This window comes from Typopeltis vanoorti, chromosome 21, assembly GCF_054136105.1.
Source record: "Typopeltis vanoorti isolate ZY-2024b chromosome 21, IOZ_Tvanoo_1.0, whole genome shotgun sequence".
NCBI lineage: Eukaryota > Metazoa > Arthropoda > Arachnida > Uropygi > Thelyphonidae > Typopeltis > Typopeltis vanoorti.
The window spans coordinates 12,488,913-12,511,803 of NC_143569.1; the positions used below are offsets into that span (position 1 = coordinate 12,488,913).

General features: G+C 36.0%; 1 protein-coding gene across 4 annotated transcripts in view; it reads left to right on the forward strand.

Moving 5' to 3' along the window:
• The window catches only part of LOC150094624 (ATP-dependent RNA helicase DDX54), a 350,258-nt gene extending 328,101 nt beyond the window's left edge, over positions 1 to 22,157 (forward strand). For 3 of the 4 annotated variants that reach the window (XM_090411066.1, XM_090411065.1, XM_090411067.1), the window contains exon 20: positions 21,881 to 22,157. In XM_090411066.1, the coding sequence (XP_090267192.1) occupies positions 21,881 to 22,068 (188 nt within the window). In that variant the 3' untranslated portion in view covers positions 22,069 to 22,157. The remainder of the gene's footprint in view (positions 1 to 21,880) is intronic. The other variant, XM_090411068.1, reaches the window with a different exon arrangement.
• The last annotated feature ends 734 nt before the right edge of the window (positions 22,158 to 22,891 follow it).

Below are 22,891 nucleotides of genomic sequence, written 5' to 3' on the forward strand. Positions count from 1 at the left end.
CATTATCAGATCTTATATTTCTATCGTCTAAGGCACTTTGTACCGTATCAACCCACCTGTATCTTGGTCTTCCTCTGGGTCGTTTTGCTAATCTTTCTTCGCCCATTCTGTTTAAGTGACCATACCACCTGAGATTAGCTCTTCTAACACATTCCTGGATGCTGATAATGTCAAGTTCTTTCCTAATATCCTCGTTTTTAATATGATATTGCCATTGATGCCATACGTTCACGCCTATAATCTTTCTCAGGACTCTCATATCTGCGGTCTCTAGTCTTTGGTCAAGTGTTTTACTTTTGACCCAGCTCTCAGATCCATAAGTTAAAACTGGTTTGAACACTGTCTTATATATACAGCTAATTTAGTGTTCCGACTAATTTTTCTCTTATTCCATATGAATTTATTCATCTTCACTAAAAATTGTGCCTAAATAGCTGAAATTGTTTTACTTGTTGTTTTATAGGTTCACCATTCAGGATACGGTTGATGTTTTCAGTCTTTCTGCCTATTTTCATTATCTTTGTCTTTTTATTGCTGATTTCCATACCAAATTTATTACAGCACTTTCTTGGACTGGATTTATTTAGGAGCCAAGATTAAGATCACAGATTTTGATATTAGATTTAATACCACTTTCCTTCATAATGTGATCTATATAGATTAATGAATAACAGTGGATATAATGTGCCACCCTTGTCATACACCGGATTTTTCCTCAAACCATCTTCCTGTACCTTCTTCAAGTCTAACTGCTGACTATGTAGAGACTATGTATTGCTTGATATAATGTCCCATTTACACTATATAACTGTAGCATTTTGAAGAGCTTTCCTCTTGGCACCTTGTCATATGCCTTTTCCAAATCAACAAAAAACTTAAATATAAATCCTTGTTATATTCCCAAAATTCCTCATCTATTTGTTTTAAAGTGAAAATCTGATCCTGATTACCTCTATTTGGCTTGCATCCAGCTTGTTCTTCACCAAACTTCTCTGCTACAATTTTTCTTAGCCATTTCTCAAGGTAAATATTACCAGGAACACTCATTAGGGAAATAACTGTAATTTTTGCATTGTTTTATTTTCCTTTTTTTATAAATGGGTACTATGAGCTCTAATAATCACCTGGAATTTGACCCTCTGACCAAGCCTTCTAAAATATGCAATGCAGCCATGTAATACTTCATAGATGAAATTCTAGCCAAATTTCATCTACTCCAGCTGTCTTTCAACATTTCAGGTTTTTGATTACATTTTTCTACTTCAAGTCTGGGTATGTCTTCCTGACTACATTCCTGTTGGGAGTTTTCTACCATCATGTTGCTGCTTGTTTCATTTAGTAGCTTTTTAAAGTAATAATTTCTCCCGACATCTAGATTATTTTATATATGAGCACTTAATGGAGTTAAAAGACTCATCGTGGGAGACCCACTCTATCCATTAACACAATATCTAACGCCTATTCATTGTTGGAGCACTCACAACTGCCTCTAGCAGTCCATTTCACTTATTACAACTCTCCAAGTGTGACTCCTTGTTTTTACCCTACTTGCCATGTATTGAAAAATTCTTCTGTATCAATCTTATAGTGTCCCTTTAGCAGTGCTTTTTTTCTAGAAAAAAAGGTGCTGGAACTCACATCTTGTTAAGCTTTTTAATTAAAGAAAATGATATTCAAATCTTAATTTAAATGAAATATAAAGCAGCTGTTGCTGTCACAGAGTCGTATAAATGAATTAAATATAATTTATCTTCGGTATCTTTTATTTTAGACATGATCAAATGTAAAATTAACAAACAAATTAAAATATACAACCAAAGACCAAATATACAAGTAAAATTAAATTTGTAAAAACATTATATAATTTAAGAGAAGTTCATAGTGTTTTCCAAAGTTTTGTCCAATTCTCGTCGAACAAATCATCTCGACTCCTTTCTTTGCTCTTAATATCTAAGGCCGAATGTCGTCTTCTAAGTAAGCATAGATTTGAAGGATCGAAAAGTCTTAAAGGTGGTCCAACGAGTTTGATGAATAAAAGTTCCGAAACTGTTTTAGTCTTCACCGAAACTCTTGTTGGGGTGATCTTTAAATTCATCTGCAAAAATCTGCGTTCACATTCACTTGATGAAATGGGAATGGTATTCATAGCATGTATCAAACACAACAGTTTTTCTTGGTATTGTCTTATAGAGAATGTATTCACAGAATCCACAAATCATTTCTCTTTCATTTAGTTGCAGTCTATGATTGACAAATTTCTAATTTCCACCTCTCCGAATGTTAGCTGAGCATCAATATCTTCAGGCCAATGTTTTTGGTCAAGCATGCGAGCCCAAAGTGCTAGCTCAACATCTTCGCTATCAAGCAACCTTTTTTCAATTGACTCTTTCAATTTGGTATAAAATGTTTTGGGGTCAATAGAAGGATTATTTTTTGGAGCTTTTTCGTTAAGTAAAACTCCACGAATGCGCAGATCGCGTACAGCAGCTGCAGCACATTATCTCTCCTAGGATCATGCATCACATCTTCAAAATGATGCACTAGAGATTCAAAATTATTCCGCACAGCCAAAACTGAACAGAAACTAGATGACGCTCATTGAATACCTAAAATTTTTCCAATTTTCAGCAGCTCAACCTCTAGTAATTCTGCACATAAATGCAACTGTACTGTTTTTTGGCAAATCATGGTATAGGACATAAAGTTTATCAATAAATGATTTGAATCTATTGATTCCTGAAATTTCCTTTACAACATCACTTACTGATAATTCTAGTCTGTGATTAGCACAGTGCCAAACTATAATAGAAGGAAATTTTTCTGACAGCAATTTTTTCACTCCACTTTTACACCCTAACATTACAGCAGCGCCATCACATGCTAGAGAAGCTAAATATTTTTTTAAATAATCTTCTGCCATCCCATAATAGTTAAGACATTGGAGTAAGGAATCAAATACACTTTTTGCCGTTACGTTTTCAAGTTCGATCAAGTCCAAAAATAAATTTATTGGTGAATTAATTCCAACACCTTCGATACAGCATTGAATATACGCAATGAGAGTGGTTTTATTGCTTATTGTTGTTGATTCTTCAATTATCAATGAAATTATATTTTTGGATTGAACGATTTCTTTAAACACATTTTTTCTCATTTCTTCACTTACGTGATTCACAATATTAATACATGCATTTGTTGAATGAAGAATATGACCCATTTCAATTCCGTTCAGTTCTTGCAGATCAATTTCACTTTCAAAATTATGGAATGATTGGTTTTCCTTTATATACAGTTATTTCTTTTTCACGAGATAATGATTTTAAAAAAACATTTTCAGGGGTCTTTTTTTCAGAAACAATTTTTAACGCTGCTTTGCATGCAGCAGATTGTGATCGAACATTTTTTTTTTGAAGTAAGCTCATCTGTAGCTTCCTTTCTTTGCCAGAATATGTAATCTCATTGTTGGCCCATTCTTTGGAAATTTTCATTCCCATCTTTGTTTCAATTCCAAGAGTTCTAACTTTTCTGCAAGGCATACAACCAAGTTTCTTTTTGCAAATATATGTCCATTCATTTTTCAAGCAAAAATCATTTTTTTGATATAATGTCCAGCAATTCGGCCAGCCATTTTCAGTTTGGCCTTTCTCCTCAATCTTAGCTTGAGATGATTCGAAAACATCGACTGGCACACCATTATTTCCATATTTTTGGATGTCGTGTCTGTTATTATTCTTGGCCTTTTATTAATGGGACCAGTGGTTGAGAAGTAATTGAAAATCTTTTTCATTTTCAAACTTGGGGTCAGACTTTTACACGAAAAAAAAAAAAAAAAAAAAAAAAAAAAAAAAAAAAAAAAAAAAATTGCTAAAAGGATATGAAAATAATGAATTTTCATATCCTTTTAGCATTATAATTGAATTGACGTTAAATTTACGTCAATTCAATAAAGATATTTTTTATATAAATAAATGTTTTGCCGAAAATCTTTCACATGTTGTCAATCACACATCCATATAGCCAGAAACGTAGATGCTAATGGTGTGCTCATGCATGTTAACAGGCGACACCTGGTAACATGCATGCGTACGTGTTATGTACATGAGAACATTATTTCAAAAATTACTTTTGAAAAATTGAAAAAAACTGTAAAAAAAAAGGTGCTGGAATGTCGTTCCGGTGCATTATGCCAGAAAAAAAAGCACTGTCCTTTAGTTACTTTTAAGTTTCTATCATGTTCCCTCTCCTCTGTCAGCTAAACTGTGCAACCTACACACACACACACACATACACTCATTCTATCCTCATAAGGAATATTTCACAGACTTGTCACCAGCTTGGTCATTGTCTTTGAGTCATCTCTCTCTCCTGATCCCAAAGAAATGCAGGTGATAAAATCTGTGCACAGTAGTCAATACGTGGCTGAATCATATCCTTATAACTTCCCTATCTCTATTTGTCAATGTGCTCTTCAGCATTCAAGTAATCCTCTGAGTTATTTTTCTATCTCTTGCAAGATGTCCTCTGAATTTCAAATCTCTATCCACCATCACCCCCCCAGATCCTAGCCTCATCAATTTCCTGTAAACTAGTACCTTCAGTATGAGTGTGCAATCTTTTCATCCTGAAGTACATTACCTTACCTCCTACAACATTGATTTGACAACCATTGTCCTTTGCCCCCACTGCCAATTTATTTAAAACATCTTCTAAGATTCTATATCACCTTTTTATCTATCTATATCAACTATTGTCCTTCCTAGTTTTGCATCATCGGCAATCAACTGAATGTCCATCTTCAAATTTTCTCCTATATCATTAATATACAATTTACAAACAGTAGTGGTCCTAGTACGGAGCCCTGGGCACTGCACTAGACACCCTCATTTGCCTTGATTCCATTCTACCATACACCACCCTCTGATGTCTGTCTATCAGCAGCCCTCATCCATGCTACCAACCTCATATCCATTCCCATTTATTCTAACTTATGTAATAGTTTTGCATGCAGTATTCTGTAAAATGCCTTTGCAAAGTCCAGCAGAATCGCATGTAGCCATTTCCTTTATCCAGTTCTGCTGTCACCTTATTATAAAATGTGAATAAATTACTGAGGCAGGACCTACCTTTTACAAAGCCATGCTTCCCCCTGTAAAGTATCTTATTCCTATTCCTGACTTTTACTTTTTCACCAGCTTTTCCAGTACTTTCCCCACCACTCCAGAGATATTAATTGGTCTGTAATTTGATACTTCTGTTTTTGAGCCACCTTTATGTAATGGAACTATCTTACTCTCTTTCCACTCCCTTGGAACCTTGCCAGAGCTGAAACTTAGATTAAACAGTGCCATCAGAGGAAATGGCAGTTCACATTCATGTAGCACTCGAGCAGACATACCATCCAGGCCCACTATTGTATTCACATGATATTTTTCAATATACTGAATACCCCCAGTTCATCTACTTCAATACTCACATCATTCTCTGTCACTTCACTAACTTCAAATTCACCACTTAGTAACCAAACTTACTAACTTAACTATTTCTTCTGCTTTCATCATTGAGTAAAGATATCCTTCCATAATCAGTCTTACCGTTACTTGCTATTTAACGAAAAAAAAAAACTCTTTTGGATTTACTTTGGCCTGCTTAGCTAATTTTCTCTCGAAATCTGATTTAGCCTTCCTTGCCAAACTAGTTACCCTTCTTGTGCTTATACTGCTCATCAGCATGCTGATTATATTCCTTCCATAATGCTTTCTTTGCATTGTGGAAGGCAATGCAACTCCTGCTTTATGTTGGTAGTCATCCACTTAATTCCTACTTGGTTTATCCTCCGGATCCTAGGTATACCCTCTTTATACTGCCTCGCTCAAACAATCCTTGCCACTTCCCATGCACTAATGACATTCATTCCATGTAGTTTCTTATGCCATGGCACTGCTGCAAGTTGCCTCCTAGGTTTGTCATAATCACCAGCTTTGTGGTTCCACATAAAACCTGTGTTGACTGAAATTTCCACATGATGAGCAGCCTCCCAGAACAAGACTACATGGTCACTTTCCCTGATTGAAGGCAGAGTTTCTACTACAGTTATAGATAGCATCTTCTGATGCTATTACCATATTCAATGCTCTGAAACCCCTGATCCCTTCCATCACATGCTGTTTCAGGTAATTATTCCTTGGTAACTATAAAAATTCCATTTCCATTTTACCTGTGCCCTTTCTTCCTTCCAATCTATATCATCATACTTGAAGTCTCCCATGATAATTGGAAGACTTGGCCTGCACTCATTGTGCTGATCTGCTGATGCATGTCGTGCACATTTTCTTCTGGATGCAGCAACCAACAATATATTTTGTCTTATGGGTCTCTATTTCACACCAGACAGCTTCAAATGAACTGTTTCCATCAGATCTACACTCTTCCATAACTTCTGTTTTTGTTGATTGAAGTTCTTCAGCTGTCAGTAATAATACCCCTCCTCCTGCCCTATTTCTTCTATCTTCTCAGAAAATACAATATCCATTATATTCTATTCCTATAACTACATCACTCTCTGACAACCAGGTCTCACTGATGCCAATAATTTTTGGCCAGATTGAGCTGACCAATACTAAAACTTCTCCTTTATTTCTGAGGCTTCAGACATTTGTGTACATGCATTATGTTCTTACCAAAGTCTTCCCTTTACTTTTGTTTAGCTAGTTTACACAGTGCTTTGCTTTCTTACATTTTTCTCTGTATTCTCTAAGAGCACAAGCTGACTTAATTGCCAGGAACTTTCGGTATACTTTGTCTTTTCCTTCACTGCCTGTTTAACTTCCTGATCAACTATGGAGTTCTGATTTTTCTTTTCTTACTGACAACCTCACCACATGCCTCTCTGGTTGAATCAGTCAGTTTTCTTTAGGATGTGCCATTAAATCTCTGAGGTTTGGTTCTTATTTTCAAACTTTACTTTTTTTCTTCAATTATATTTGTGTATTTCTGTCTGCAGTTTACCTCTGAAAGCTGCTCAACTTGATTTGTTTTAAAACTTTTTTCCACACTCTTCCTTAAATTTAATTTTATTCTGCTCAAAACTAAATAGTGATCACTTCCTATTTCAAAATCCTCTATGCCCGTGTCCTGAAACTTGCGCACATTTTTATGTCAGAATATAGTGTTAGGAATAATTAATCCATGTCCTAAACTGAACAGATCTCCAGTGGGCATTTACCATTATTATTAGGTTTTCACTTTTCTCCTAATTTTCCCAAAATATTTCTATTATGTCTGATAAATCATTTCTTATTTTGCTATTTAGATCCCCCAGCGAAGACCAACTTTTACTTTTTCATTGAGCCAGTTGTCTTCTCTAATACCTCAAAAAAATTCTTCTGAATAGTGTTATCTTTACAGTTTCTGATGAATCAGTCAAACCATAATTCAAAAACTTTGTTCTTTATGAGTAAATGAATTTACATACAGGAGATCCCAGATTTTATGACCTAATTGGTTCTTGGAAACCATTATTAAGCCATCATAAATCAATTTTTGCAATTACTAAGAAAAACTATTGTTTTCAACTCTTTTTAGTTGATTTACAATATGAATTTAATTGCTTCTGTGAATGCAAAAGTTGAGCACAAAGATGAATTTAGATTTCTTAAAATTTTTAATTGCATTAACACCAAACATGAAATTATTATATAATAAGGGAAAAACTTATAATAAAATAATATACAGGAATACCTCGATTATCACGGTTATTGTTGCCACAAAAAATACGCAATAATCGAATCCGCGATAATCTGGATAAATAATGCGTGTAAAATGGGTGATCAATGCCAAGGATTTTTCAAATCTATTAATTAAATTTTATATATCAAGTAAAAAAGAAATGTGTTAAGTAAAAAATAAAGGTCCATTAAGAAAAACAAGATTATTCTTTAATCTTTATTTATATATATAAGAAGTACATACAATTATTCTTTCTTCGATAAAAATTGGTATAGAGTTGTCTGGTGGGATTTTTTCTTTCTTTTTTCTTCGTATAAAACTCGGTAGCAATGAATGGAATTTTCAATTTCCTGACGAACTATGAGTGATCACTCAAGATTAGGATTGCCATTCAAGATTTTTTTCTTTAAAATTTTCAGCAATTCTAAACATTTCGTCCATTTCTTTGAGGGTAAATTCCTTCGGTGCCAAGTCAGTTTGTTCGTCATTATCAACGATTTGAGCATCGTAAGCACGTTCTCTCTCGAGGTCAATTAGATCTTTATCATCCAGCTCCTAATCATGTGACTGAAGCAGGTCCTGAACTTGACCTTTTTCAATTTCTTTTAATCCTAGATCGAAGCCCTAGAGTTTGCAGCCTGGTCTAAAATATGGCGAACAGTTGATTCATTTAGACCGTACTCTCTTGCAATTTTGGCTTTGGTTATGCCTGCTTCATACTTATTTATCATATGCAACTTATCTTCCAAGCATGCTGACATGCAAATTCAGGGAAACTCAAGCAATTAGGATAGAAGCAAATGAGTTTGTGTGAAGGCAACAATGAAGTGAGTGTGAGAATGACCAAGAATCTAGTCTCTCATGCAAAAATATTGAATAGGTTAGTCAATTCAGAAAGTAAAGGTGTGTGGGGGAATAAAGGGATGTTTCTATTACTATTACTATTACTATTATTACGGGCAACTCCAGGGAGTCATTAGACTCATCGAGGGAGGCTCCAAATCATATTCATCACAACTATTTGACATTCATACAGTATCTATCATACCTTGCCTTAAACTCATTTACTGTCACAGCATCCACCACAGACTCAGGGAGCGCATTCCACTCATTCACTACTCTAAAAGTAAAGAACCCAGCTCTAACACCTTTACTAACCACACTTTTGCCCAGTTTCCATGGATGTCCCCTAGTCCTCCCACAACCAGCCCTGTTCTCAAAAATATCTTCTGAATTAATTTTATAGAAACCCTTCAGTAATTTGAATGTTTCAATCATATCTCCCCTCCTCCGCCTATCAACCAATTTTTGCAACCCACAAATCCTCAACCTGTTCTCATACAGTTCATTCCACAGACCTGCTATCATCTTGGTCACTCGCCTCTGGATCCTCTCCACCTCCTCCCCATCAAGAAGAAACCTAGGTGACCAAATCTGAGCACAGTAGTCTAGATGGGGTCTTATCAAGGCTCGATAGAGAGGAACAATAACCTGCTTGTCTCTGCTTGTCAACGTATTCTTCAGCAACCAAGTGATTTGATGAGCTGTTTTGGTCACTTTTGCAATGTGTCCCCTAAATTTCAATTCCTTATCTACCAACACTCCTAAATCTCGTGCCTCATCAATTTCCTGGAGCAGGGTTCCACCAATGTGGTAAACTGCCGCCAATCTTTTCACCCCAAAATGCATAACCTTACATTTTGCCACATTAAACTGACATCCATTCTCCTTAGCCCAGACCTCCAATCTATCCAAATCATCCTGCAAAATTTTGACGTCATCTGCATTCACTATTGCCCTACCCAACTTCGCATCATCCGCAAACAAATGAACTGTTCCTCTCAGATCATTTCCTATATCTTTTATGAACAAATTAAACAGCAGTGGTCCAAGAACAGATCCTTGTGGCACACCACTAGTCACAGGCCATCTTGTGGACTCTACTCCCGAGTAAACCACTCTCTGATATCTCTCCGTCAACCACCCTCCTATCCATCTCACCAACCCTATGTCCATTCCCATATGCTGCAATTTACTGATTAGAATTCCATGTGGAATCCTGTCAAAGGCCTTGGCAAGTCCAGTAGAATCACCGTAAACCCATTACCCTTATCCAGTTCAGCCGTCACTGTGTTATAATACGTGAGCAAGTTAATGAGGTATGACCTACCCTTGACAAAACCATGCTGTCCCCGATACAGTATCCCATTTTCTTATATCCAATCTTGAATTTTCCTCTTGACTATTTTCTCTAAGACCTTGACAATGATTCCTGATATGCTAATCGGTCGGTAATTTACAACAGCAGTCTTGGAACCACCTTTATGCAGTGGAACTATTTTCCCCTCTTTCCACCCGCTCGGGACTAACCCATACCCGAGACTCAAATTAAACAAAATGGTCAAAGGTACTGACAATTCTTTAGCTGCTTCTCGTACAACACGAGCTGGTATACCATCTAATCCCACAGATGTATTGACATTGAGGTTATGCAATAGACTACTCACCTCCACTTCATTAACCACAATTCTCGTATAATCTACTGGTTTATTCGTTTCTGCAATGTCACCACCTGGATGATATACTTTTGCAAAGTGCTCACTCAGTAACTCAACTATCTCAACTGATTCAGTTACCTCCCTACCATCGGCATTCTTTAAAATCAATCTGCCATGTACATTTTTCCTTTTACTTGCTACATATCTAAAAAACTGTTTAGGATTCTCTTTAGCCTGCATGGCCAATGTTCTTTCGTAATCCTTTTTTGCTTTTCTTACCACACTCGTCACCCTTCTGGCCTGCGCTTTATACCGTTCATGTGCCTGCCGGTCACCCTTCTCCTTAAATTCCCTCCATAGTTGTTTCTTTTTTTTTTTTTGCAGCTCAAGCTTAATGGTGTTATTCATCCATTTAACCTCTACTTGATTTATTATTCGGACTCTAGGTATACAGTCAGCCATTGCTTCATGCAAGCACTTCTTAACTACCTCCCAATCAAATCACAAACCAATCAAACTCCTAAGCTTGGCATACCTTCCAGCCCGATAATTCCACATGTACCCTGTCTTAATTGAAAATTCTACACCTTTAGCCACCTCCCAAGTTAAGACCCTATGATCACTCTCACCGATTGGTGGCAATGTGGTCATATTTGTTACAGCCAAATCCTCAGATGTAATGACTAGGTCAAGCACTCTCTGACCCCTAGTATTTTCCATTACATGCTGTCGCAGATAGTTATCCCTTAATAACCGCATAAAATCCAGTTCCTTCCTCCCGTGTGTCCTCTCCTCACTCCAATCAATGCGACCATAGTTGAAATCTCCCATAATAATCACCCTCCTTCCACCCATTTCTTCTATTTGCTTGTGCATACTGTCACCACCATCTTTTCCATCACCTGGTCTATAGCAGCACCCAATTGTATATTTAGTTCTGCTAGCCACAATCTCACACCAAATGGCCTCAAATGTGCTCTTTTCTCTATCCTGCAATTCAACTTCTATTCTCCTTGGCTGTAGCTCATCAGCTATCATCAACAATACTCCTCCCCCCATTTTATTCTCTCTGTCATTCCTGAACACACTATACCCATCACATTCAATCCCACTAGCTATATCATCTACAGTCGGCCATGTTTCACTAGTACCTATAACCTGTGGTCTGGAAGTGCCAACCATGGCCAAAAACTCTTCCTTCTTGTTCCTAATACTCCTAGTATTAGTGTACATGAATTTAAGACCCCCATTAGCCCCAATCCTACCTTGATGCCTTATATTAACTATCCCACTCAGATTTGTTGTCCTTATTTGTTCTGGCATATTATATTCATTCTTACATTCAACTGCCTCCATAAGGACTGTATCTCTACTCCCCCCCCCCTAACAAATCTAGTTTCCCTGAATTTGCACATCCACTACATTCAGCAACACTTTCTCAAGTCTTCTTACACCGTAACCATTCAAATGCAAGCCATCCATCTTATATAGATCCTTTCACCCATCAAACTCACTCCACACGTCCACAAATTCCACACCACTCGTCATACATAACCCACGCATAAAGTCATTCGCAATTATGGCCCTCCTTTTAAACGTTTCACTGTCATACCGTGGCAAAAGACTAATCATTCTAACTCTCTCACTCTTTTCTTTTGCTACCTCAAACAATTCATTCAGGTCTTCTATCATTTCCATTTTATCTGCTTTCAAATCATTCGTACCTGCCACAACAATCATTTCTTTCACCCTTTCCTTTTGCTCTCTAATAGACGCAGTTACGTCCTTTATGGTCGCACCAGGTTGGTACGATTTTGTCAAATCCTCTACTAACACACCTCGTACTAACGAGTCTCCATACAGCACTCTATCCTTCATTTTGTTCATGTTCACATTCATACGTCTATTTTTCCTGTCATACCTTTTATTATTGGTTGGTTCATTCAGTCTACTTTTGTTCATTCAGTCTACTTTTGTTCATGCACTCTAGCTGCTGTTTTGCTTTTTCTATCGCACTATTCAACAACGCGATCTCACTCAATGCATCTATCTCATCTTTTTTGTTCTCTGAGAAACCATTTATACTATCATTCACACTTACAATTTTCATGTACAACCTTGCCGTTTCTTGTCATATCCCTATTTCCTTCATTCTGAAGTTTGACAAAAATATCACACTCATGATCCGAAATACACTTCAATTCCTCATTCTCCCTACATTTTCTACACACATTCAATCCTTTATTATCGTCTATCCACACTCCGACCGCACTCCACAAAGCGTACATTTCACAGCTAGTACACTGACTCATTTCTTTTATGCTACCGTTCTTTGATAACGATGGCGAACCTTCATTACTGGCCGCCATTTTCCTTCGCACAGGTGCCATACTTATCTGTAACGTGTTTTGTCAAATTATACGTAATAACACACCAAAAATAGACGCACTAAAATACGCAAGGCAAACAAAACAAAACTACACAACATTAAGTAATTTGTATCGATAACTGAAAATGATACTTATCTTATTTGGAGCTTGCACGAACACTACTCATTACGAATTCATCTAGCGGCGACTTCCCGACATAGATTATGTTATAAAACACTTTAGTACACTAACCACGTTAATAAAGCTCCAATAATATACAAAAATTAAACACTTAAATCCATTAAATTGAATCCAAAACACCAATAAATCAACAAAAAACACAAATCTCTCAGGAGCTCTCCGATAGCACGTCCGTTCTATATACTAATGCCAGAGGGATTGGGAACAAGAGGGAGGAGTTTGTAGCCTTGATTAGTGAAACCTCGCCAAAATTTTTTGGGAATTGGTGAGCTAAAAGTAGATAATGTAGTTAGAGGGATTGCATGTGAAAGATTTAGTATTTTCAGGGAAGATAGGATGGGGGAAGGAGTACTTTTGATGATTGCAGATGAATTGTAGCCAAAAAAGAATAGGAGATAGGTGGGAGGGTGGCCTCTCATTTGAAGCTATACGATGTGAGATTAAGACCAGTAAGACAAAATATACAGTTGGTTGTTGCTATAAGCCAGGGAATTCCACAGATGATCTGGAAGACATGCATTGGCAAATTAGTACAATGAGTACAGGTCGCATGATTATTATGGAGGACTTCAACTATGGAGATATAGACTGGAAAGAAGAAACATCACATGGCAGAAAGGAAATAGAATTTATACACATACTGAGAAATAATTACTTAGGCAGAGTGTGATGGAGGGGACTAGGAATTGGAGAGTATTGTACCTGGTCATATTATCAGAAGAGCTATCCATAACCAAGTTGGCATCATTGCCTCCAATTGGTAAAAGTGACCATGCGGTCTTGACTTGGGAAATTGTAAAATTTGAGGAATATTCTATCAAGAAGGGATATTTGTGGAACTACAAGTCAGATGATTATGACATGCTTAGGAAGAAGCTTTGTACTGTGGCATAAAACACTGCAGGGTAAGGATGTTAATAGTGCATGGGATACAGTAATGGTCATCTAGAGCAGACCTTCTTAAACTGGGGTTGCATAACTGAACATGAGAGCCGTGAAAAATTTGGCAACAGTAAAAGGTTTCTGAATGTGCAACGACCAAAAATTAATTCAAAATCAAGTGCATAATGAATCCGAGGTGTTTCTGGCAGTGCTTGCCCCTGTTGCGTCGCGCTACTTCACTGCAGCCTTAGTTCTGAACACACAACATGTGCACTTTGCGCAACTCTTATAAAGAAGCTAATGACTTCACATCACTTGCTTTTGTATCCCATAATACAAAGCACATCTCCATGCAGATGTGTGTAATGCTATGCATTATGAGAAGGGGCCACTACCCAGACCAGTTTTGACCTTTATTCAGGTCTCAGTGGGAGCCAGACCAAGAGGTGATACTAAGGTTAAAGTAGTGGAGAAGTCATATTTCTATATATGAGTAGCCAAAAACCTTATTATTAAAATACTCTATATTAGAGAAAGTTGTTGGAAGTTTTTCCAGGTGGAAAAACTTTCAACCTTAGATACTACTTCTGAACTAACCAATACTTTTGAACAATGAACTAGCAGTACTTCAACCTTAGTATCACCTCTGGGTCTGGCTCCCACTGATGAGACCTCAGTAAAAGACAAAACTGGTCTGGGTGGTGGCCCTTCCCATAATGAGTAGTATTATACATGTCTGCAAGATGTGCTTTGCATTATGGGATACTAAGGCGAGTGAAGTCATTAGCCCTGAAAATAGTTCAGACGCAAACTAATTTGTTGTAATAGATTTCACGGTATGATATGAACACAGATGGATAAGAAAATAACTATTTATTAACTTAGAAGCTAATATTTCGCTGGTATTATATCCAGCATCTTCAGAGCACACAACACAGTTTGTTACAAAAGCAAGACAACCACAATCCAGTTTAACAGTGGGGCTAGTATAAGTAATTGCAGCGTGCAACACAAGACTAAAGTCCTAATATGGCGCCATCTAGGTTTAAAAAAAAAAATTCAAAGTTTTTAAATAGTAGTGCAAATGATAGTCTTAGAAAGTTTAAAAAATAAAATAAAAGTAATAAATATTAATTTGGTCTTAGGATGATTGTCTCCCAAATCTTTGGTAGATTTATACAGCCATACTTGTTAAGGTTTGGAGTATGTTGTAAGGCTTCTGTTGATTCCAGGAACAACCTCTCTGACTTGTAGAAGCTTCTGTGCATTACTTTTGTTTCTTTCCAGTTGATCCTCTGTGCAGGATTTATACTACATATCATGTCATACCATGAAATCTATTACAGCATGTCTGACGAACACATAAGCTTATCCACGCGTACAAATATATAATTTCTTGGTATCTTTAATATATAGTATAACCAAGTGGAAAAATTTCCAATAACTTTCTCTAATCCAGAGTATTTTAATAATAAGGTGTGACACATTTTTGCTACTCTTATATGAAAATATGGCTTCTGCACTAATTCAACCTTAGTATCACCTCTGAGCCAGACTCCCACTAATGACGCCTCAATAAAGGTCAAAACCGGTCTGGGTACTGGCCCTTCCCATAATCCCTAGCATTATACATGTCTGCTTAGAGACGTGCTTTGCATTATGGCATACTAAGGCAAGTCATGTGAAGTCATTAGTTTCTTTATATGAGTTGTCCCAGTCCTGAAAATAGTTCAGGCGCAAATTTGTTTGCTTACATTTGCATAAAGGATTAAACCAAGTATATAATTTCTTGATAGTTTTAATTTATCATTAACTTTTGCACCAGGAAGCATGAAATCTGTCACCAATCACACCTTTTATGAAAGAATTGCCATACAAGACGTTCTCCTTGATTTTTCCCTCTCTCTCTCACTTCTTTTTTTTCTGATATCAGCTGACCCACTTGCCAGATGTTTCTGCATTTGTTGCAGCTCCTGGGCATAAAGAAAAATTTGAGAATAGGCATAGCTAATAATGACAGTGACTGTTGGACTCCATTAACATCATGTTTCAACATGTGCACAAATTTGCATGGAGAGAAGACAAAGAAAAGTCTGATCAGAAACAAAGGGATAGAGTTTGTTACATTGGTCAATATGTTGGGGACCTCAGATTGTAAGGCATTAGTGAGACCTGACTGTCAGAAGCAAGCTTACTAACTGTTATGAAGTGCGATGAGTACAGCATTTTTAGGAAGGATAGGAGAGAAAGGGCATGCTGATAGTGATATCAAATGTATTCAAGAAAAAATGTAACAGTTTGAAAATATGAACCAAATCTTGAAGTCTTATTGACATACTCTCAAGAAAATATGGATTGAGTAATGTGGTTAAGTTGTTTGTAAGGATAGAAAAATCAGAACTGCATGTGGACACAAGTTAAAGATGTGATTTTGGAAAAAAAACAAGAAAGTATATCAAAAGTTCTCGACAGGTAAGTTGGCACGAGCCCTGGGGGAGTAGAGAAAAATGTGAAAGAACCAAGTGATATGTAAAAGTAGCTAAACAGAAATTATGGGATGATATTTATAAGAATCTTCTTCCTCTCTTCAAGGATGAGGCATTTACCTATTTCTGCTTCACTGGTTTTCCTCTCTCTCTCTCTCTCTCTCTCTCTCTCTCTCTCTCTCTCTCTCTCTGTTTTTCTTTGTTCTATGTTTATCCACTTCCTCTGATAGCTGATATCTGTCCATCCTAAATACAGGGTGTTCGGGATAAATTTGACAGTTTCGTAAGGAAAAAGAAAATCTTCTTTGTATCTATTAAATTTAATGAATTGACAAAAAAACATTACAGGCAGAGTTAATTACAATACTATCAACAAGATTTACTCAAAATAACCACCATTAGCATCGATCACAGCTTCAATTCTGCTTCGGAACCTCGAACAAGCTGATGCTACAGTCTCCCTGGGAAGGGCCGCAAAAACTGTTTTAATTTTATCCATTAACTGGGCTTTTGTATTACTGGAAGTGCGATTGGTGTCTTTTTCAACTGCGCCCCATACAAAATAATCCATGGGGTTAAGGTCTGGGGAGTTTGGAGGCCAAACATTTGGACTGGTGAAGTCGTAGAAATTTTCAGACAACCATTTTTGACTTTTCCCAGAGGTGTGGCAAGGGGCCAAATCCTGCTGCCATACATACGGCCTACCATTGGCTACCCTTGTTATCCAGGGCTTGACTACAGTTAGCAACTCCACGAACAAAGCCCGAATTCCAATGCCAGGGTTCTTCAACACCTGTTCCTGCAGATTTGCGAGGAATTCTGCTGTACGAACGCAATCAGATCGTCTGCTAGGGATCTTTCTTCTTGCTACATCCTCGTAGTCACCATTGCAAGTCTCTAGTTCATGCCTGATTGTTTTTACTGTATTCAGGGAGCATTGGGCAGCAGTCGTAATATCCTTATTTTGATGGCGGGCACGAATCATCATGATACAAGTTATTCTCTTCCATGATTCAGGTGGGTTCCAGCTATCCATCCTTTCTGACATCTTGTATATGAATGAAGAAGGGTCCAAACTTTTAAATGAAGAGAAGTGTGTGTTAATACATGTAACTTACGGAAAAATATAATTAATTATAAATATGTCAAATTTATCCCGAACACCCTGTAGATGCTCTTTCCATTTCTCTCTATATTTCTTAATATTTTCATTTACATTGAAAATATCTAGCTCTCTTCTGATGTTTTAATTTTTTATGTAGTCCAATTTTGTGCATCCTTTAATTGCTCTTAAAAATCTCATTTCTTTTATTTTTTTTTACTTTCATCTTTTTTTAACCGTCCATGTTTCTGAACCATATAGTAGATTGGGAGTGGCCATTACTTCATAAAATTTTAGTTGAGTTTCCCTGTCATTTTTTTATTCAGCATCCTTTTCATTGTTCCACAGATTATCTGAATTTTATTTTTTCATCTACAGTATATCTTTATCTTTTAGATATGTTATTTTTGCCTAAATAATTAAACCAAGTAACCTGTTTTATTAGTTTATTTTCTTTGACTATTTTTAATCTTACATAATCTCAACCTTTAAATGCCACGACTTTTGTTTTCTTTTGTGAAATTTTTTAATTTATAGTTGGCTTATTTTGTTTAATTCACAAACTAATTTTTGAAGGTGCATTCATTGCCATGTAATATAATATGATCATCTGCATTCAGCATTGTATTGATAACAGTTCTTCTAGTTAACCAGATACCTTGTTTTGTTTTGTTTTTTGTTGTTTTCCATATTTTAATTATCTGATCAATATATATATATATATATATATATATATATCATCATCATCATCATCAAATTCCTGCCATGTACCCTCAAGGGGTATACAGGATATGATAGTCCTACATGAAAAAAATTACATCATTACTAACTTATTATCTACAATTTTCCTCCACACCAGTTTGTTACTTGTCAAGACTCCAACGATATCATATCTTATATTTCTATTGTCTAAGGCACGTTGTACCGTATCAATCCACCTATATCTTGGTCCTTCTCTGGGTCGTTTTGCTGCCAACCCAGCATAGAACACTTGTTTTGCTAATCTTTCTTCACCCATTATGTTTAAGTGACCATACCACCTGAGATTAGCTCTGCTAATGCATTCCTGGATGTTGACAATGTCAGGTTCTTTCCTAATATCCTCGTTTTTAATATGATATTGCCATCGATGCCATCTGTTCACGCCTATAATCTTTCTCAGGACTCTCATATCTGCGGTCTTTGGTCAAGTGCTTTACTTCTGACCCAGCTTTCAGATCCATAAGTTAAAATTGGTTTGGACACTATCTTGTATACAGCTAATTTAGTGTTTCCAACTAATTTCTCTCTTATTCCATATGAATTTATTCAATTGACTTCCTACCATACCAGCTTTGCTGATTCTGTTGTTTGTCTATTTCTATTTTTAATTTACCTTCTTCAGTAAAAATCATTCCTAAGTAGCTGAATGTTTCATTTGTTGAACAACTTCTCCATTCACAACACAGTTGACATTTTCAATGATTCTGCCTATTTTCATTGTCTTTGTCTTTTTATTGATGACCTTCATACCATATCTATTAAAACAGCTATTCAATTTAGTCAGAGAATCTTGCAGACTTGTAGCGGATTTATTTAGAAGTATAACATCATCCGCATAAAGCAAAGAACTGACATTAACATCTCCAATTTTGATATCATGTTTAATACCACTTTCCTTCATAATGTGATCCATATAGATGATGAATAACAGAGGGGATAATGTACATCCTTATCTGACAGCAGATTTAACATTAAACCACCTTCCTGTACTTCCTTCAATTCTAATTACTGAATTACAACTCAAATAAAGACCAAGTATTGCTTGATAAAATGCCCCATTAACACGATATAACTATAGCATTTTGAATAGCTTCTCTTGTATCACCTTGTAATATGCCTTTTCCAGATCTACAAAATTTAAATACAGATCTTCTGATATTCCCATGATTTCTAAAAAGGTGAAAATTTGATCCTGACGGCCTCTATTTGGCCTTAATCCAGCTTTTCCTCCACAATCCTTCTCAACCATTTCTCAAGTATGCTTGCATATAGCTTACCAGGATCACTCAGTATTGAAATACCTCTGTAATTCTCACATTCAGTTTTATTTCCCTTTTTATATATGCGTACTATGAGAGCTCTACTCCAACCATCAGGAATTCTTTCCTCTGTCCAGGCCTTCTGAACTATACAGTGCAGCCACTGTAAGACTTCCATACCTCCATACTTCAGCATCTCTGGTCGAATATCATCTATTCCTGCTGCCTTACCACATTTCCGGCTTTTGGTGGCTTTTTCTACTTCAAGTATAGATATGTATTCCTGACTGCATGCCTGGTCAGTGTTTTTTTACCACTGTGCTGTCATCACTGCCTGTTTCATTTAGCAATTTTTCAAAATAATTGCTCCATACTTCAAGGATATATTTTGAAAAATTATGGAGACAACTACCTGTTTTAGAGTAAAACTTTAGTTTAATATAAACCGAAATCAACATGACGTTTTGACCTTCATATCAAGGTCATCCTCTGGAGCATACACAATATATACAGAGAAACAAGCTGCACTACAATCTACATGGTTTGCTTAAGTTACTGACCAACCATTACTACAATTATTGGCCTGACCTCTGGTGAGAAAAAAGAAAAAAACATTTACTACATCAAAGCTAGCTAATTCCTTTTAGCACACTTTCCTTCATTTCTGAGCGTCTTCAACAGCCTCCAGAATATCTTGCCACCACCTTGATATTTATTTTCTATGTTCTTTCCATGACTTTTACTTAGCCAGTTTTATACAGTGTTTAGCTTTCTTACATTTGTCTCTATATTCTCTAAGAGCACAAGCTGAGTTACTTTCTAGGAACTTTTGATATGCTTTCTTCTTTTCCTTCACTGCCTCTTTAACTTCCTGTGTCCACCATGGAGTTCTGATTTTTCTATCCTTGCAGACAACCTCACCACATGCCTCTCTGGCTGAATCAATCAGTGTTTTTTTCAGGGCTTGCCACTGAATCTCCAAGGTTTGGTTCCTGTTCTCAAATTCTTTCATTTTTTCTTGAATAATATTTGTGTATTTTAGTCTGTAGTTTATATCTGAGAGCTGCTCAACTTTTATTCGTTTTAAAACTTTCTTACATGTTATTCTTTTCAATATGAAATTCAATTTTACCCTGCTCAAGACTAAATGGTGATCACTTCCAATTTCAAATTTTCTGTACACTCTGGTGTCTTGCACCAGGGAGAAAACATCACTGTGAACAATAACATAATCAATGAGACTTTTCTTATTCCTTGCCTCTTCTCTCCATGTGAGTTTATGCACATTTTTATGTTGGAATATGGTGTTAGTAATAATCAGTCCATGTCCTGAGCAGAAGTCCACAGATATTTGCCATTATTATTAGCTTTGCTCTTTTCTCCAAATTTTACCAAAATATTTTTGCATGTGTGACAATCATTTCCTCCTCTGCTATTTAGATCCCAACAAGGACCAACTTTTCATTTTTCATTGTGTCAGTTGCTTTCTCTAAAGTCTCAAAAATTCCTCCACTTCTACCTTAGTAGAACCTTCTATGGGACCATAGGCACAAATAAGTCTCATTGTCGAGTTTGCCATCCTCATATTTGCCCACATCAAGTACATCACATAAGTGCCCTATTTTAATTCTTACTTTCCACTGTTACTTTCAACCGCTTCTCTACTACTTCTACATTTGCTAGAACTTCTTCACTATCTTTCTTCATTTCGTTAAGTCATCACTTCATTTTCTCATTTTCTACATCACTCACATTTGTTGAACTTGCACACAAAACATTTACAGCAAACTCTCTCTCTCCTTTCTCACTTTTGTACCATAACCCATTTGCTCTTGGCAGTGAATACATACAACATACATTACAACATACAAAATCCCTTGTGTTAAACTCGGTGAACAAGGAAGCCTTTCCCACCATGTACTCATCGATGTCATGAATATAAACCCTTTCTAAATGATATTTCATAAGCAATCACACACACTTAACATTACAGTCTAAAATAAGTGAGATGTAACCAAAATAATTCCTAATATTATATTATTTACTAAAATAAAAGACTTATCTGTAGGAACACATCCAAGTCCCCATTCTCATATTTTCCCACCTCAAGTACATCACATAAGTGCCTTATTTCAATTCTTACTTTCCATTGTTACTTTCAACCACTTCTTTCATGGATATTTTAAGTATTTTTACCATTAACCCTTGTGTAATATGCTATACTAGCCATTATTCTATATAACACATTCACCAATTACAATCCAATTACAACATTAAGGTATGGTGAAAAGTTTTCTATATTGTAACGTTATGTGCCATTTTCAAAATCAGCAAAAATATTTTACTGATTTTGAAGCAAAAATATTTTTATCCTCTGTTAATTATATTTCTGATAACATGTCATTATAGACTGCATCTAGATTATTAGCAAAGCTGTTGTTGTATTTTGATAGTATTTTTTAGCATTTATAAAATATAATTTTACTAATTTATTCAATGTGATGATTTAAAACCTAATGTTTTCATTTCAAAGGCTAACTTTTTTGTATTATCAGTTTGTTTTACTATCTCATAAAATGATGAGTACTTTTTGTAGGAAGAATGAATCACAGAAACAGAAGAAGAAGCAGTAAAATTAAGAAGTTTCCAAAACAGGAACTGAAAACAAAAGAAGAAATTTTGAAAGCAAGGATCAAAAAAGCCAGACTTGTTTCTCACCAGAAACAAAGGCATGTGGAAAGGAAAAACAGAAAAAGAAGTCAGCATAACAGTTATAGAAAGTGAATGAATTCGATGTAATATATACAAATCATTGGCATTTGTGATAAACATTTTAAAATGTAATAAACTGTACATATTCAGAGAGGAAAAAATGAGTTATGGTATCTGTTTCTAAAATATTGCTTAAAAATTATCTGTTATCATTGGACATTTTAAGTATGTTTACCATTAACTCTTGTTCTCCACCCCTTTCCTCTCTCTCTCTAATAATAGTAATAATGAAAGAAAATTAGCTATGTACAAAAATCCTGGTGCCATACGCTTTGTTCCAGTTCCCAGGTATTTGCATATTTTCTGTCATACTTCCTTCTGTTAAAAGAGCCTCCCTTTTTATTATATCACTCACACAAGAGGCCTTGAAATTTATAACATGTCAGTACTGTGGAGGCAGGGGGATCAAGAATGTGGGAAGGATGTTCCTTTCCCTATTCCCACAGCATTTTGTGCCCATGGTTATTATAGCACAAAGTGGCAAGGCACACACACACACAAGCATTTCAGCACCATGTTTATTTCCTGTTTTCATCTTGTATATTTCATGGAATCTTGAAAGTTGATTTCACAGAAGGATGATATTTATTTATCTGTTTAAACCTTGCATTTTTTATTACACTTTAAATACACCATTGATTTTCATATAGCAAACACATTATAAGAAATTCAGTTGCTTTTGCAGACTGCTGAATGGTGTCCAAAAGCGATATAGCCTTCAGTTTCTTAGTGGCTTGAGGATCCAAAATTTCTCGTACGACATCTAAGATGCAAGACTGGACTATCTCCTCACCAATATTAAACGGTTTTTCGTTATAGCTATTTGAAGAGCAAC